This window comes from Scophthalmus maximus, chromosome 9 (genome assembly GCF_022379125.1).
Source record: "Scophthalmus maximus strain ysfricsl-2021 chromosome 9, ASM2237912v1, whole genome shotgun sequence".
Lineage (NCBI taxonomy): Eukaryota > Metazoa > Chordata > Actinopteri > Pleuronectiformes > Scophthalmidae > Scophthalmus > Scophthalmus maximus.
Window position 1 is genome coordinate 17,140,716 of NC_061523.1, and position 17,977 is coordinate 17,158,692.

The 17,977-nt window shown below is 42.6% G+C and overlaps 1 protein-coding gene and 1 long non-coding RNA gene across 4 annotated transcripts in view; one reads left to right on the plus strand and one right to left on the minus strand.

Moving 5' to 3' along the window:
• Positions 1-5,802: 5,802 nt before the first annotated feature.
• tnmd (tenomodulin) overlaps positions 5,803-17,977 on the minus strand; it is a 43,857-nt gene continuing 31,682 nt past the window's right edge. The window contains exons 5-7 of one of the 2 annotated variants that reach the window (XM_035650393.2): positions 14,637-14,799; positions 12,081-12,175; positions 5,803-7,932 (exon numbers count right to left, since the gene is read on the minus strand). In XM_035650393.2, the coding sequence (XP_035506286.1) occupies positions 7,723-7,932; positions 12,081-12,175; positions 14,637-14,799 (468 nt within the window). In that variant the 3' untranslated portion in view covers positions 5,803-7,722. The remainder of the gene's footprint in view (positions 7,933-12,080; positions 12,176-14,636; positions 14,800-17,977) is intronic. The other variant, XM_035650394.2, reaches the window with a different exon arrangement.
• Positions 12,695-17,977, plus strand: part of LOC118319773 — a 151,489-nt gene continuing 146,206 nt past the window's right edge. For both annotated transcript variants that reach the window (XR_004796095.2, XR_004796096.2), the window contains exon 1: positions 12,695-13,354. This is a non-coding gene — a long non-coding RNA (uncharacterized LOC118319773). The remainder of the gene's footprint in view (positions 13,355-17,977) is intronic.

Consider the following 17,977-nt stretch of genomic DNA (forward strand, 5'->3'; position numbering starts at 1 on the left):
CAAATAGAGAGAAAGAATACACAGGATAAAGCAGATTTTATCAGCCTCATCGGTTTGAACCCTGTTTATATGAAATTGAATACATATGAGATATATATATATATATATATACATATATATATATATATATATATATATATATATATATATATATATACACACACACACATGCATACACACAATTGAGATTAAATTTTAAGGCCACAGCAAATGTATTTATTTTCTGAATTTCTAAATTCTGTATAAAAAAAGCCACGTTTGTCTTATATTTACATGTGTAAACATGAGGGAAAATACAAAGAATATGAACATTAATACCAGTGAAGCTTAACTGGTAGGTTTTATTTGGTAAGATTTATGTTTTTTCATTTGTACAGCCTTATATTATCAGCTTAGCTATTTTCTTGAGTTTTGGACTCGTGCTCAGTGCAGCATCATTATTGCACTGTTATATTCTCTGATTGTAGATAGCCTCTGTTGCGTGTCTGATTTAAACATGTACTGAATGTGCTTTTTGGGTTTCCTCTCTTCAGCGGACGTACCTCTTTACCTTTTTCAACAGTCAGTCAGTTGAGACGATGCATTCACAAAGTGTTCTGTTCTGTTTTAATTCATAAAGTATCTGATGTATCAATCAATATGTCTTTGAAATCATATCTGAAGTACTTCAGTTATTTAGTACAAAAAAACATAGTGGATCTGTCATCTCTTTCTCACCTGGTGTCCTCTCGCCTTACCTCCTCTCTTGCCTTGTTTCCTCTTCTCTCTCTCTCGGGTCAGTCGAGTCTGCGCCTTCTTTATTTTCTGTCCCACTTTGTTAAGGACCTCCCTGGCCAGCCCTCCGATTGGCCCGTCGGCTAGGCCGGGGATGAAGCCATATTGATCCTGAGTGGTATCGCGGCTAAATTGGTTGTACTTTCCACCTGAACCGTAGCTGCAGAGTGAGGACATTCAGACACACTGACCTCAGTCTGTACTGGCACCTAAGGACAGGAGTAAAACGCTGCTTCACAACCCCACATTAGCCACAGCCTAAGTGCTCTGCAAAGACACTCTGAATGTATAATTATTTTTGGACAATCAATAATTACACTGGGTTTCATTTGCATTAAAACCTGTCAGTCTTTGAATGAGGATTTGCTGCTTTTTTTGGTGTTGTATATATATTCTAGTATCTCCTTGCATTCTCCTTGAAGCACTGTTGTCTGTGGGATGTTGAGGTATGTCCACTGCTTATGTTTTGTTGCTTCTTTTGTCATGGGTTGTCAATGGCCTCCCTTATGCAGAATATAGAATAGATTTTTAAAGAAAAAAGTCAAATGTACTAATTAAAAACAAAATCTCCATCACTGAATATTCTCATTATTTGTTGTTTTGTTGCAGATAAAGTGGTTTCGGAAAATTGTGTTAGGCACAGATAAAATGTAGACGGTAATTAAGTCAATTAATGAATTAAGTCACAATAATGAAATATAAGTATTTCTGCCTTTTAAAACCCAGAGTCGTACTGTTGGGGCTGTCGCAGCTTTGGGGGACATTCAACCACGTGGTGTTCGAAGGGAGAGAAAGAAAAAGTAGGAGGCTGGAACGGAGCCACGATCAGGCCAGACACTGATTGGACTGTACCTAACAGCAACGCTTCTACAGTTACTGTGGGTGGATCTCAACGCATTAGCATATGACATGCCCAGAGCTTACACCAAGGCTTTCTGGGAGACAAGAGTATGAGGCTGTGGTTGACAAGTTGAGAGGTTAGGCTGACTTGGGATTGATTCCTTTAAAGGAGAGTGTGTGTGTGTGTGTGTGTGTGTGTGTGTGTGTGTGTGTGTGTGTGTGTGTGTGTGTGTGTGTGTGTGTGTGTGTGTGTGTGTGTGTGTGTGTGTGTGTGTGTGTGTGTGTGTGTGTGTGTGTGTGTGTGTGTGTGTGTGTGTGTGTGTGTGTGTGTGTGTGTGTGTGTACCTATGGCAAGACTGGATTGTGTGGTACACAGCTGTGCAAGTGGGTGTCGACAAGCACAGTAGGCAAGCCCTGCTGCCAACCCCCTACCCTAACACACACACACACACACACACACTAAAACTCCAGCAAACATCTTCCTGCGCTTTTTGCAGACGGGGAAAGTAGTTTGAATTGAGTCTGAAATCATTGCTCAAGCCCCACGTCCAGCAACAAACAGCCCTCCATTACATCCAAACGGACCCTTAGCTTTTCTCTTCAGCGGTCCATCGATCGCCTGCCATATGGTAAAGCGCAGGTTGTTATGGATTACTGAAATAATGAAAGGCTACTAACAGCTGTTACGTCTGTGCTATTCCTTTGGTTTGTGAGTCAGAGACCCTGAAGATGGAGCGAGAGCCAGGTCCTGGGAGAGGAGGACTATTTCTGCGTCGCCTGCAGCCACTGACACAGCGCGAGTGTTTACTGCTGTGCCATGCTGCCTCTCACAGTGGGAGCAGTTGAAGTATGACGGCTGACATTATTGTGCCTCCAGCCTGTGGCAGGAACAGTACAGGGAAAGCTTATTTAACCATCAGGTCACTCGACTGACTGCGGCATTACAGAGGAAAAGGAGTTGATGACTGCAGTCTCCTGGCCATGGCAGCTTTGTGCAGTATGTTAACTTGACACCCTGCAGCCAAGGTTATGTTAAAATAGACCACTTCTAAACTTTGGTGGCTTCTCCTCAACGCACCGGGAGCTGATGTAGTCGAGGGTGGAGGGTCCGTTGTGTTTTTAAAGAAGAAAGAAGGAGAGAAAGAAGCAGAACTTGTGGTTCTGATATTGCAGCAGTGCACCTCTCTCCACACAAGATGGCACTGGTAGTACACGTGTCCTCCGCAGAGCCGGAGCTTCAGTCTGGATCGGAGAGAACGATTCCTTCAGGTCACTAATCTAAATACAGACACTCCTCATACATTGGTTTTTCACTCTCCCCTGCCCCAGAATAGCAACTCATGGATCTAAAAGAAAGCGTGGTAATTTGTAATGAGGATTAGCAGCTGGTAGTGGAAGTTCCCATCTGTATTTTTTGTTAAGCCACAATTGGAATGAATTCACTCTTGAGCCTCGATGATAGTCACCACTCCTCAGGCCTGGTAGGTGGAATCCTTTGGACTGTGCTCACCTGGGAGATGTTCTGATGTCTGGTTCGTCCCGCAGAGAAGTCCACCTTGCTTCCTCTGCTCACCAAGACCCTGATAAACAAGTGCCGGAGGGGGAGATTCCTTAGAAAGTGTATAGAATGCATGCAAGGGAGGAGATCACTGTCACGGATATGCTTCATATCTAATGTAGACAATGTTGAACTACTTCATACGTCCACTTATGAGGATGTATGGGTTTTTTTAAAGGCCATAAAGGCCTTCCAGAGAAAGAACCCAGACTTGTCTGTTTCTATCTTCTCCTCGTATTTGGAGTGGTCTTTAAATTCACTGAAGATCCCTTCAGATAAGCTCCTTTGCTAAACATCCCACCGCACGATATGAGTGCACGAGAAAAGAAAAACCATGAACAGTGAATGGAAACGACTTTAAAAGCTGTGATTGAAATTCAGTTGTGTATTAGACTCCACTTGTTTCCTCAAGGTGCTTTCACAACCTCCAGAGATTTGTGTATTCAATACCGAGATGTGGACCTTTTAACATGCAACTAAAGTGTGGTCCATTTTTATGCTTCTCTCACATACTGAATGTGCAGCTCCAGGGAGGATGTTGGAGAGGCTCAAATTCAAAAAGGCAATTTTTGCAAATAATTGAAAAAAATAAAAATGGAATGGCCACTTTTGCGACACATGCTGCATTTATTTTCTACATTGTGAACTGTTTAATGTGTAATTATTATTTTTAATGAATTGCTTTATTAACTTGCTGTTGTTGTTCACCACCTATTTCAAATACCAGATAAAACTACTACTACTTCTATTACTATTAGTACTACATGGTTGCTTGGCTATTTTTCAAAATAGGGCAGTAAACTTGGAAAGACGTGGTTGGTGAAGGATCTACACTTCTTCACCACCTGCATTAACCTAGTTTTGTTAGACTGAGACTGTGAAACTAATAATGCACCAACAACGGTATGGGTCAGTGCAGGAAATGATTATTACAAGAACAGATATTTCTGTATTTTAAATTCTATTTATAAGAAAAATTTGCAGACTAAAATTGTAATATTAGCTTTCAGGCTACGAGACCATCATCAAGGTTAAACAAGGACAAACAATTTATTTAAAAGAAATAGTCTTCCAATACACCACAATATGATTTGGATAATTAAACCTGAGTGTTACCATCCTAAGTACCCACAAGGCCATTTTCAGAGTCCAACTGCAGAAAACAAAACATCCCCACATACAGTTTGGATGAAAGGGAATGGCCTCATGACAACTGTCCACTTCCAATGCCACCAATTTATTTTCCACACAGGTTCTAGCGGTGGTTAATCTTATAGCATCACTATAGCCGGTGTACTGTAGCAGTTGTAATGTTCCACATAAATAAATAATTATAGGCTACCTTGAAAAGCAGATTATTGAGTCCTGCATTCTCTCAAATATAATCACCGGTTCCCTGGGACTGTTTGATGATAAGTTTGTCTTTGTAATGACAAAAAAAGTTGGGTAGCAACAGAGACATTATAATAGAAAGTCCTCATTAGGAAAAAACCATAACTTTTCTCCATAACCGTCCCCCCAAATTGAATAATAGGAATGCCTTTTCTCCACTTGCTCCATTGCTGAGGTGCCCATGACAACCAGTAGTACAACACCCCCCCCCCCCCCAGGACTTAGATACACTGTTCATTTTTCATAACCATGAATCTGCTGTGCCTCCCTGTCACAGCAGAGGGAGGGGGGGTCGCCTGTCGGTAGGCTGTCTCTGACAGTGATCTATGGTCCGACAACAATCCAGTAGAATGAAGGGTTGTTAGGGGCCTACAATGAGAAGCCTACAATCAAAGATCGAAAGCCTGTATGCTGATGCCAGATGAGCCCGGTCAACGTTTGTGATCTCACTGAGACACAAGAACTCCAACACGGTCCAATGATTCTCAAATCACCAGCAAAATGTGTCTATGCCAACAAAGCTAGTGAGCACATTTCAATCTAATGACTAGTTCAAACACACAGACTGGACCTAATTGCCAAATAGAGAAAAAAGATCTCAAGCGTCGCAATGTCAATATAAAGCTAAAATGATTAAATTAATATTTTGTTTGGCCACATACCTGATGTCTGCGTTAGTGTGACATGTGTCCACACAGGAAAATCTGTGGCGGGAAACGCGAATGGAAGGAGGTCGTCGCCCATGAGCACCTGTCTCTCGGGCCTGATATTTTCATTAATTCACTGAGGCCGTGGCCCAGGAACACTTTCTCTCAAGGAGGCAAAATCAGAACGCGCTCCAGCCCATGCACAGGCCACTGCGGCAGCAGCGTGAACACCATCCGGCGACTTTCTGGTTCTGCTCCGAGACGATATTTAATTGTGGCACGTCTGTGCTTTCCAAGTTTGACATTCATGCTCAATATTGGACTTTTGTCCCAACGGGCACGAGGACCTCTCAGGGAGCCGGCGGTAATATCTGTATCAGCCTCTCCAGTCGGGGTGAGCCATCCCTTTTCAGAACGACTCTCACGGCTTCCATGGCAATTTACTCTCACAACTACACAAAAGAGTCCTCAGCGTCCGCAGAGACCTCGCCAGATAGACAACTAACGACTGGCAGCATCTTGCGGAGAAATAAGACTTCCCAACATTTTCAAGTGCGCAAGCTCTACAACGACAGAAGCAACACCAGCACGCTGAATGCATTCTTTTTAATAAACACATGAATATTTGATGTGATAAGACGGAAAACAGAAAGGAATGAATTTTATATACACTAATTTTGTGAACTTTTCAGAACTGCCTCTGGTGCTTTGCAGTACACTTGTCAGTTTATTTGAAGTATGTTTGCAATTATTGTATTTGTTAACTCATGCCACAATTTTTTTACTTGACATGTTGCTATGGGCCATCAGCATTATTGATTTAAAAAATAACGATATGGGTGCAGCTGAACTCCATTTATGAGCACATCCATAAAACATTTACATACAGTAATATGTTTCACCCTCTTTTTTCGCAAAATCCATTTCACTGCCAAACATTGTTGATATTGCCGACATTATTATCTCACTGAAACAACATGAGTCAACTTCCAGGTTTACTAAGCAGGCGAGATACTTTCACACCACTGTAAACAAAGCGTTATTATGCATTAGATACGTGAGAGAGTCTCAGGTTAAGTCTGTTTTTATCTTATCAAGTCTCTTTTAATATAATAATAAATGTTTCTGCTAACGATCGATGGGAAGAGCAGACATCTGTCTTATTCTATTGATTGCATGAATCAGATATAGACACAAACACTCATGGGCAATTTGTTTCTGTAGAGGAAATCACATTTTTCCTATGACAGGACATTGAGATTGTGTGTGCAATCAAGTTTAAGTTGGAGAAAAAATCATCAGCACAGAGATAGAAACATGCACAGAAACATGACAACAGTGCTCAATTTCTGTCTTTGTTCAACTTTTGAATCTCTCGCTCGGGCCTTCGTGCACCTTCTAACGATGACAGAACATCCATTACAAACAGCTTCCTCACTTTCTTATCTGTTAGTTACAGACGAGAGTTGCTTCAGCTCGGCAGATTGAGATGTGGCGTTTCAGATTAATATCGCCTGGGCACAGGGGGAACTTTGAACAGAGGCACAATTAAAAATGCATTCTGTGGATTTGCAACAACAGTGAACACAATGGAGAATAACACGAGAGTGAGCACATCACAAAAGACATCGGAGGTCTTTGCATCTTTAATTAAACACCACCTCCGTAGTGTAACATGATACCAAAAACAGAGAAAAAAATTCTTGTGATACAGGCTTGGTGCTGAACTACACGTGTTATTTGTTTTCTTATTTGCCCCTGATTGTCTTATTTTTAATATGTTGAATGTAGTTTTCTCATATTGTGTATGTGTAATATTATATTTTTATATCTGATGTATTATGCTGTCATATTTTATTTTAGTTTTACATTATTTAAAAACATTAATATAGCAAAGAATGGCTATATGACCTCAGTAAGTTAGTATGTTGTGTCACTGTGACAAGTTAATTATGTGTGTGTATCTTGTGGTTTGTAAAGGAAGGGGTTTTATCTGCTACTTATATAAGCAAGAATAAAAAATGAATACAAAACATAGTGAAATGTAAAATATAATAGCACCACTCACTGACTATTATTATATATTGTAGTACTGTACGTACAAGTTCATACACAGTATATGTAGAAACATACCTTTAAGCCTATAGAGTAAAAAAACAAACAAGCACAAGTGACGACAGATAGTGTTTTAGGGAAGATCGGTTCAAGTTGACGTATTCTAAACTGAATTACAACAATTCAACAAGATCAAATTGCAAGGAGACCAAATAGGTAGATAAGTAAAGAAAATGAGACCGCTGTAAACGACCAAAGACTTTTTCTAAACTCTTCAAATACCATTTAGACTGTTCAGTCTGACTAATACTCAATGGGACGACTTTCAGATAGGATAATAATTGTGTGTGCAGTGGGCTGCTTTGGTCTCTCTAGTTGTCTGGAATATTTATCAAAAGGAGAATTTGCTCCCGCAACAACATTAACAGTTTAAATCCCAGACAGAGCCCACCCTCCTCAGACCCTCCCCAGCATACGGGCGATCCACCAGTTGCACGGCATGACAACTTGACAGATGACCCGGCCTCCTTGGTAGTAGTACGGCCATTGGTTGAAGCCGCCCAGGGGCTCGAAGTAGCGGCGGCAGTAGCGGTAACCACGGCGACAGTGCTGGCAGCAGTAGCCGTTGTCATCCAGACGGTTGTCCAGCTCGATTCCGACGTCTCGCTGCAGAGGACAGAGGAGCGGGCAGGGTTACGATCACACACACACATGAAAAATGTAAGTCCTCCCAAAGGCAAGGGCAGGAGAAAAAGAGAAAGAGGAGGAAGAGGAGGGGACGGCGTGAATTGATGAGGCTGCTCCGGCTGTATGTCAGCGGAATATACATAAAACCCAAACAAGAGTGAAAAGATCAGAATTGATGTCTGTGAAAATGCAAAGTTTGCTTGATGACTGTGACAAAGAGATCAAGACAGAGGTGAGAATGAGGGAGCTCGAGGAGCATAAAAAACATGATATAACACCCTTGACCTTTCTATTATACCGACGGTGGCGCAACTGCCGGCTGGACAATGCCTCCTCCCTGAATCCTGCATTCACAGCCTCTCTACCGGTGCTATTTTCAATCAAAGGAACTCTAATGTTGGTAGTTACGAGCATAATTACACCATTTCTTTCATCTGTGACCTCTTAACTCCCTTGACCAAAGCCCGCACTCTGCACCCAAAATGGCTGCCCCTCCCCCAATAGAGCATTCAAATTAGAGCTCCCCACGTCTTGGCGTCCTCCCCCTGACCTTGACTTTAAGTGCATGGCACATTCCTAAAGCAATTAGCAGAGTAATGATCGCCTAACAAGGATTCTTTCATTTGCTCTTGCTGGCTGCCTCTGAATTTATAGAGAGGCCAAATGAAACCTAAACGAAAGGTAAATTGGGTAGAATTAATGGCCCCTCGGATTTTTCCATTGTGCAGGGTGGTTCATGCCCTCGTAGACTCATGGGGGGCTGAGTGCCATGCCTTTGATCAAGAGCAACTCCGAATGGGGTCCGGAGAAGTGCCACTTAACTCACCCTGCGAGTTAAGGCGGTAGCTGCCCTCAGTATGAATTTGACCACATTTCAATCTCTCTTAGTAAATGAATCCTCGGAGACAATCCTGCACTGTCTCGTTAAACTGCTCGGATCCAGGAGATGGCGGCCTGTGCTGACTTCACGTTCAAGAACAAACTGGCACAGTTCTCTGTCAGCTGCTGCAATGACTCAGCTACATGCAGCAGTGCAGAACAAAACACATCCACTGGTGGGAATAGAAAATGTGTGGGAATTGTTTGAGAGGACAGGACCCACAGGAGCTCATGGCTGAGTCCCTCTCGTCCCCTGCCACATTAAGTATGGGAATTAGGGGTTTTCTTGTATTTTACTCTCTAAGTCAGTGTTGTCTCTTGCAGTGGTTTTACAAACATTTTGTCTGTTTTTCTGTAGCAGCTGGTAGATTATATCCACATAACAACAACACCACCAGGCGTGATGTATAGAAATAAGTAACCCATGCATTTGATGTAATGATTTATGCTGTGATAAATCGAGCAAAATTACATGCTCATGAAACATACTTAAAACACATAAGAAGGGAGGGACAGATGATATCTCGGATAGCTGGGTTTGATTTATTACTATGAAAAGCACAGGTAGGCTTTTAATGATTTATTGTTTCAGTCAAGTTTCAGGTCATCAGCTTCCAGGCAACAATCTGTTATGGGAACAACACGAAAGCTGTCAATGGACCGACGGTAATCTTATCTGCTCCTCACAGCCCGAACTGGGGGTGTTACCAAATCTGGAGCCCCGGCTCGGAAAATGAAGAAAATATTTTATTCAAATTGCGTTATGTTTATCAAACAAACCGCCAATGGGCAGCATTGTACCTTAAAGACAATTAATCAGAGCTATCCTTTTAAAACGGAGGGTACAAATTCATCACTCCGTCTCTGAGTTGCCGTCTCTAGTGGGACGCTGCTGTGATAAGAATGGTTCACCTTGGGAAATCTGAGGCAGTCACTCACAAACAAGCAGCATTAATGAAGAGCAAAAGCCATTACCTCCTTGCTGCATCTGATTTTATCACACACTCAGACTCACGTATACACATGCAAACACACTCTTGCACACGCACAGACACTTCCGTGCATAATATGAGGCACTGGATATGAATGAGTCTGGAAAGTAGAGAACCGCGTCAGTCATTCAATAAGATGTAACGAATCAAAGCACGACTCCTCTAATCTCCACACTTGTTGGTGTTATTTCACAGACACTGATCACCGCTTTTCATGAGCTTGAAGCACATGCCTGGGTGTGTTATTAATCTCGTCGCAGACCTCATTCTGGGATCCAAACAGCAGCGATAACATTTCGGTCTCATGCCCTGCTTTGTATTCAGAGAGGGGCTTTTTTTTCCCTTGAAGACGCGCAGGACAGTGCAACATATGAAACGCTTTGCTTCATGTCCTGATCTCAGATTTTCATCTCGCTGAGCACTACAGTGAGCAGGAACGACAATGAAATTGGATATAATTAAATGAGGAGATAGTCATGTATTTCAGTAAACTCTGCTGCTTTACCAAAGTGATAAGGGGCTTTAGCTTGAGTGGAAAGATTCCTCTGGAGGCACAAACAGCTCCTGCATTCATGGATTTGAATTCCTTCAGCTTTTTGCACCTGTGTTATGAATGAACAGCCTTCTAGCCTGACCGTGAACATTTCTCCCAGAGGTTTGTGAGGATGCAAGTATAACACGCCATTAAACACTTAAATGCGGGCAAAAAACCCCTCACACCAAGCATGTTCATATGTGTGCGAGGTTAATTCATCTTAAAGCCATCCTTGCTATATGGGTCAAGGGCAGTGGTACCATCGCTTCAGCCTTGTCAGATGGCAGTTATTCAGTTGGAAATTTCCAGGGCCACCTTTGATATACCCTGCACTCTGACATGGCAGCGGAGGCAAAGGTCATCTTCATATATCTGTCAGCCTCTGTCACAAGGACTCAAATGACTATTCTGCTTCCTGAGCATGCGCCATATGGAGGCGTGACATTGAAATTCAGAATAACGACATGCAAATGAAGGGAATACATGTTTCTAATGTGTCTATGTGTGTGTTTGAGTATGATAGCTGAAAGAATGCAGGCAGAAACGAAATTAGTGTGAGTAGCAGACTGTGTGTTTTCTGTCTGTGTGCACATTTACATGAGTTCTGGATGAGGCAAAAAAAGAAGAAGGTTTGGCTAACATGTGGCATCCTACTGGCATGAGCAAGAGTTCAGACTCCCAATTACAGACTGCTGCCTGAACTCTGCTTGGCCACAAAGGCCTTTGTTATCGCTGCACCCACAAACAGAGCCTGGACGTGTGGCAGGAATGGATTGCAGTGGTATGCATTACTCAGCTGATAGAGGCAGCGCTTTTTCAAAAGAAGAGCAGAGTTTTTTCATCCCCCTGGTATGTTTTAATTGCGTAGCGCTGCATCTCCTGCCGCAGATGACGAAGGAGAAGACAGAACAGCTGAGGAGAAATTGAAGAGCGGGAGGTGTTTCTGAGACGGGCACGATAAATGTCAACATTACAGGACGTCTCATTTCTCTGTAGCTCTCTCACAGACCGAGGCAGATCATTATCCTTGATTTTTGCTTTAGTGGCGGCTATTCACCTGTAAGTGATGAGTGTGTGTACGTGTGTGTGTGTGTGTGTGTGTGTGTGTGTGCTGGATATGTTTGCAACTTTGGATGTTCCTGGTATCTTTACTGTGCAACCGCTGTGTTCTGTGTCACTTGGGGTGCATAACTCCTGTATAATATGCCGCTATGTGGTTTTCCCTCCATCAGGGATAATTAATCATACAATATTGAGTGGTTTACATGCAGTACACCAAAATATGCCACCAGGCCGCTCCACTCATTTTATAGGTTTTGATAATTAGAACATTTAAAATAAATCCAAATTATCTGTGCAGCAGAGAGTGACCTTGAAGGGCTTCTTTGTACAGTGCTTTCCACTGCCTCAAAAAAAAAAAAAAAGGAAGTGAAAAAAGACTAACGGCTGCTGTAAGGCACAAGTTGCTGCCTTTGTGAGGCTGGATATTCCTCTCAATTAATGAAGAGACATAAAGGGAATCTTCAATGAACTGGCCTTACTTAAATAGATATATAGAGCAATTGCCGTGCCCTCTGGTGCACAAAGTCAGTTTTAACATCAATTAGTGAGCAATTTATATGCAGAAGGAGTTGTGGTGGAGCGGGAGCTGATTGAAGTCGCTCTACTGTATATCTGGCGGTGTGGTGTGCGAGTGACGTGGATAAGAGGATTCCACTCACATAGTCGCTGACGGCAGGGTGGTCCAGGACGTCACGGGCGAAACGCTGACCTGTGGCCTCTGCGTCGGGTGTGTCCACATTTTCAACCTCATCATCTGAATATACAGGAAAGGAGAAGTTCTTACACTTCCAACAGTTTTTTTTCTGTTGATTTACGTCAAATTTTTAGATGATTGTAATTCACTTGAGACACAATGCAAAAATCCTCATCTTATTGATACATTTTGGTCTTTTGTTCAGTCCTACGAGACTTACTTTCTAAAAGCATTTGAAAATCTCAGAATTCTAATGTTTTATAAAAATAAATAAATAAGGTGACAATTGCTTAATCTCTCTTCTTTAAAACTACAATAATTAACAGGCTGTGAGCACAACAATTACTTATCATCACCTTTTAAGTTCATGAGAAAACAGTTGCTGATTTATATGTAACCTGGTTAAAAATGTTTAGACATTGTTATAAAATGATGTTAAGATTCAAACGATTTAGATGTATATAAATCTGTTTTATTGTGAAAGGCCAATTGCAGTAAGAGGAAGTAGTGTACGAGATGAAGAGTGATACAGGTCATTCATTGGTGGGTAAAAGCTGCGCAGCGAGAGACAGACCGGAAGTAGAGTGTGGGTGCAGTATGGACTCTTGACTGACTTTAGTCACAGCGAATAGAGTCCGTGTAAAGTTTGTGCAAAAAAATCAGTAGTCGATGTCTTGACATTGTCTACTCGACCGTCTTAAACAGGACATTCCCGCCACACAGTCGTTGTGTGCAAATGTCTGAATTATTATCCGAAGTTTATCACACCATTGTTCAGGTGTTTTGATTTGCCTCACCTGAGTGTTAGCTCGTTAGCCCACGGTGTTTGTGTCATTAGCATGCATTAGCAAGGTGACTGGACCGTTAGCCGCCGCGTGGCTAACACAGCTCGCGCCGAAGAAGATAAGTTCATCGTTTTTGCCGTCGTGGAAAACTTGAGGATTTGCGAGACCGTGCTGGAGATGTCCGGCCAACGCTCAGGGCTCCTTCAACTTGGAGGGAGTGACCGCGCCATCTCTGGACACTGGTCCAGGTCCGCCACCTTGATCTTCGCGGGAGAACCTGAAGACTGGTCGTCAGCTGCTCGAGGCCTGCGCCTGCCTGCCGCCTGCCTGCCGCCTGCCTGCCGCCTGCCTGCCGCCTGCCTGCCGCCTGCCTGCCGCCTGCCTGCCGCCTGCCTGCCGCCTGCCTGCCGCCTGCCTGCCTGCAGCTTCCGATTGGACTCAGAAGTGAACCAAGGTACCACTCTTCTATTTGATGGCTGTGTTTTGTTCAACAGTTGTTTTGCCCCTACGCATCAGGCCTGTCACGAGGGGTTTTGTTTTATCTATGCCAGCTCCTGTCTCTGTGCATGTGTGTTTGTGCGTGTGTGCGTGGGCCCAGTTTTTGTGTGTATTTGGATTAGAGGTAAACTGAAGCTCAGGCGTATTGATAACCTCATTCTTCTAATTGTTGTGTCCATTTAAGCAGAATTATTGGTGTGATTAACATGTCAAAAGTATAGAGGAAGTATTTTTTGTCCCCTGAATCTGATACCTGTGTGTGAGTGTGGTTATTCATTTGGTTAAACATATTAATATTAGCTGGGCTACATATACAGTACATCCATCAATCATGGAGTCATGGAGACGAATCCTCACTCTGTTCTCGCTCTGCTTTGGTCTCTACCAACTCCCGAGGCAAATATCTGACTCTTAAGCTTTTCAATGCTCCACTGGTTTTCACCAGCTATGAAGGAATATCTGCTGTTTGCTGCTATGCGAAGGTACAGTGGGGTTTTGGAGGGTTTAGCTGCACACAGTTGCACCTTACAAAATGATTCTACGAATGGACCTAAACATTGCTGACCTGAGAGATACATAATGCGCGGAAAACTCACTATGAAGGAACTATGAGTAATTAGACATTAAGGATTCACTAGCTTATTCATTTATACTCACTAAGGTTGGATGTTGCAGTGCAAAACAAAATATTATCATAATGTCTGCCTCCATCTTGACTAGTTTTAATGCATTGGTGATGAAAAATCTAATATGGTAAAGACTTGAACTGAATAAAGACAATTAGCTACAAACACCAATGAATGTATGTTAAACTGAAAGTTTACATGTTAAGACAATTAAATTTAAGTTGCACAAACCTAATTCATTTGTGTTACCAATTGATTTTTTTTTTTGGCGGTTGGTTCACAATTTTCTTTTGCCAGTGTCCATATGCATTTCATACTTCACTGTACATTAAGCTTATATGTCTTTACTTGTGTAAAAATAGCAGGACTTTAACTTGTATTGGAGTATTTTCACACTGGCAGTGACACTTTTACCTAAAGGAGCTAAACGCTTCCTTTATCACTGACCATTTGACTCTCAACTTTCTAAACACAGAGAATAGTTCAGGGTGGATGCTCACATGGTTGAAAAATCATGCGGTCTCTATGGACCTGAATTTGGCCTGTGCGGATGCCCTCAGGCGAAGGTGTTAATGATCTGCATTTAGAGGCATAGGTGCCCCCTGATCTTACCACTCAAAGGGGAGGGATGGATCCAGTGGATGGGCAGATTCTGGCAAATTTCCCAGATCTTGGAGTTGAGGAGGAAAGCTGGGTTAACGATGGGCTCCTCTTCAAGAACCCACACATGGGACTCCTCCACCTTTATGTCCATGGCCTTGGCCTCATCCACCTGCTCGAAAACACAACACACACACACACACACACACACACACACACAGAAGATATGGCATGTCAGAGCTTGCTAAAATGCCGGGGCCCCACACAAAGCATAGTTCTGCATTTGCACTCTGCTCTCTTGAGCCGCGCAGCAGCTCCAGCCACATCGTTTTATCTATCACCTCACTGTCCTTCGAGAGGGTTGCAACTTCCTGACTCCTGACTCCCACTGCCCCGACTCCCTCCTCTTTCTCTCGCTCACACCCTCGTCTCAAGCCTCTGGCATGCTCTCTCCATTATACATCATTGAGATTCACAGACAGTGATGATTTGACTTTTAAATGACTTTAGAAGTGGTCTTCATTACTCTGAGTGTGGCTGCAATATCGTTTAATGTGACAGATACAATAAAGCCTTGCATTCTCCTCCCTCCTCCCTCCATCACTGGCACCCGCCCTCCCCCTCCACTACAATGCTTCACTTGGCTGCCAGCACTATCAGTGGGCTTAATTTGTTGATACTGTAGTTCATGAGCTGTAAAGTAAACTATTATTGCTTAATGATAGCGACTACATGTCAGTGTTGTCTAATAGAGACATATGAAGGGGATTTTGTTATGCTCTCCCCTAACAGTGCACATATTTATTTTCTTCATGTATATGTAAATACACACACAAACAAACCCCTCTTCCCATTCCCTTGTTAATTAGCAACCCAGAACAGAAAAACAGTTCACTTGACAAATGTTTTTACAAGGTGATTTTCTCCCAGTCTAAAGCTTAATTGCGCATTAGTTAAGCTTGACGTAGAATCCTGGGGCTATAGTGGGAGCAAGAATCATTAATATTTTGTCATGCCCCCACCCTACAATTCACCCCTGTCACTCTTGCTTGAATTAGAGTTTCGCTTTCCATGCTGCTTCTTGTTTGTCATCGAGCGACACAGTTGTGACCTGCAGAAAAGAAGAATGAAAAAAAAAAGACGACCGAATTCTGTCACATCATAAATTGTGTTTGGGTGCGGGAGGTGTTTAGCCAAGCTTTTGACACACCTTCCCGCACTTTTAAGAGGCCAGTGGACTAATGATGACTTGGAGCACTCGTGTAGAGGGGCGGTGGTGGTTATGTCTGAGGAGCAGCTCTGGCATTGAGTGGGTGCGCTCACTGTTCCCGTGGTTGCAGAAATTAATATCAAACTTGAAGAACACAAACAGCACTCTCTAATTGGACCTCTTAACCACTGAAGCCAAGTGAGTCTTCTCTGGAAAGTAAATGGGGGTCACGACACCGGGTTCACAACATGACTTTGACATCGTAGCTGAGAAACGACTCCATAACTTGAGAGCTCCTGGGGGGAAATGGTAAAGGTCAGAATTTTAGCATGGGGCAGGGATTTCTAAATGCCAGTTGACGAGCACAGAGAAAATATGATTACAGTCTTCCAGTTTATACACACTTTTAAAAGGCTTTTCCATTCTGCAGCTGACAAATGATATGTTATGAGGACACAAGCAACTTTTTTTTATCAAGTATTGGACCTTGGGAATGATGGTAATTTGTTTTGTGTGGCCTGCTCCTGGTGTTTGTATGCTTTACGCCTACAGTGCACAAGCTAATTATGCAGCAGTTGTGCTGTAGTTAATGAATTTACCCTCTTCCGCCACCGTGTCCCACGGGTCGGAAACACTGTCTATGTGACACATTGTTTGAAGTGGTGCAATGTTTCCCAGAGATCGACAAAGATTTTCTCATGATACCCTGGAGCTTTCACATACTGCACAGCACAGACGGGGGAGGGGGGTTAATAATTCTCTGTAACAGGTGGTGAATTTTAGTTGACACCCATATTCATGTAACTTTAAGTGAGAGTGTTGGTGTTTCCTTGAGGGCACTAAAAGCCTGGTCACAGCAGCGTTTAAAACAGTGAATCTTCTCAGAAAAAAATCAATTCATCTCGATGGATTCATAAGTGGATTGGCTCGTGGGGACAATGTGCTAATTTTGTGAGTTCCACTTTGGCAGTCGTTGACAGGGAAATTTGTGTCCTCAACAAATTTACATTTACATTTACTCATTTGGCAGATGCTTCTATCCAAAGTGACTAACAATTGAGGGATACAACTCGAGCATCAACACAGTAGGAGACCTTGGAATAAGTACTAAATCTGTCCAATAATACAAAATGCAAAGAGATCAGGTAAAGAAGTGCAGTTAGCGCAAGTTAGTAATGTTTTATTTTTTTTTCCAAACTATGCATGTGCGTAGGGCCTCATGACCATGATCCATGGTTTTATCTTTGGTACAGACATTATTTGTCAGATGGCTAAAATAAATTCTTCTTCTCTATCACTCTTTTCTCATTTATATGCACATTTGTGAAAATGCATGCAAAAATAACGGGCCTGAGTTTCAATAATGTGTAATGCAAATTGAAGTTGAGTCTTGCCACATCAAAGCTGAGTATCCCCCTGCAGCAGTGCTGTTTCACCTGCATAGCCCCAGCTAAGCCACCTTTGCCTTATGGTCACTGCCTGACAAACACTATTGTTTTAAAATTTATATCTGCTGTTGATAAATATAATGATGTTAAATGAATCATATTTCTGTAGAGGTATATTGTGTTATTTACGATTGAGTTGATATATGGAATATGATGCGTCTCGTGTTTTTGAAAATGTTGTTTTTTCAGAATAGTCAACCTGCCACTGACATAGCTCATATCTTTGTGCAGACAAATATGAGCTAATAAAAACCCTCCCGTGTTACAGGACTGAATTCACATCGTATGATGATGATATTCTGTTTGCAGGCTGAGTGGGAGGTTTTTGGGTTGCTGGGTGAGCTTTGGTCATCCATATTAAGTGGCTGTTTAATGGAGCAAGCAGCATCCATTGACAATGCTAAAGGCTGTGAGGGAGGAGGATGGCGATTTCCATGTCATACTGGGGGAACTGGAATGAAGCTCAGGGATTACTCCCTCAGATGTTTCATAGAGGAGGCAAATTGAAAAGGGAGGAAAAAAACCGTGGCAAACAATTCATGTTCGTCACCTGGTTCTCCCTCACAGGGGCTGCATTTCCTTATCAGCTGCTTGCAGTTTTTCCGCAATTTTTTTCCATTGTTTTTCACCTCAGCACTAAAGCCTTCCACGGCTGCTCTGAGCCCTCTCTCCTAAATGCCTGCGGCTGGGTTAGG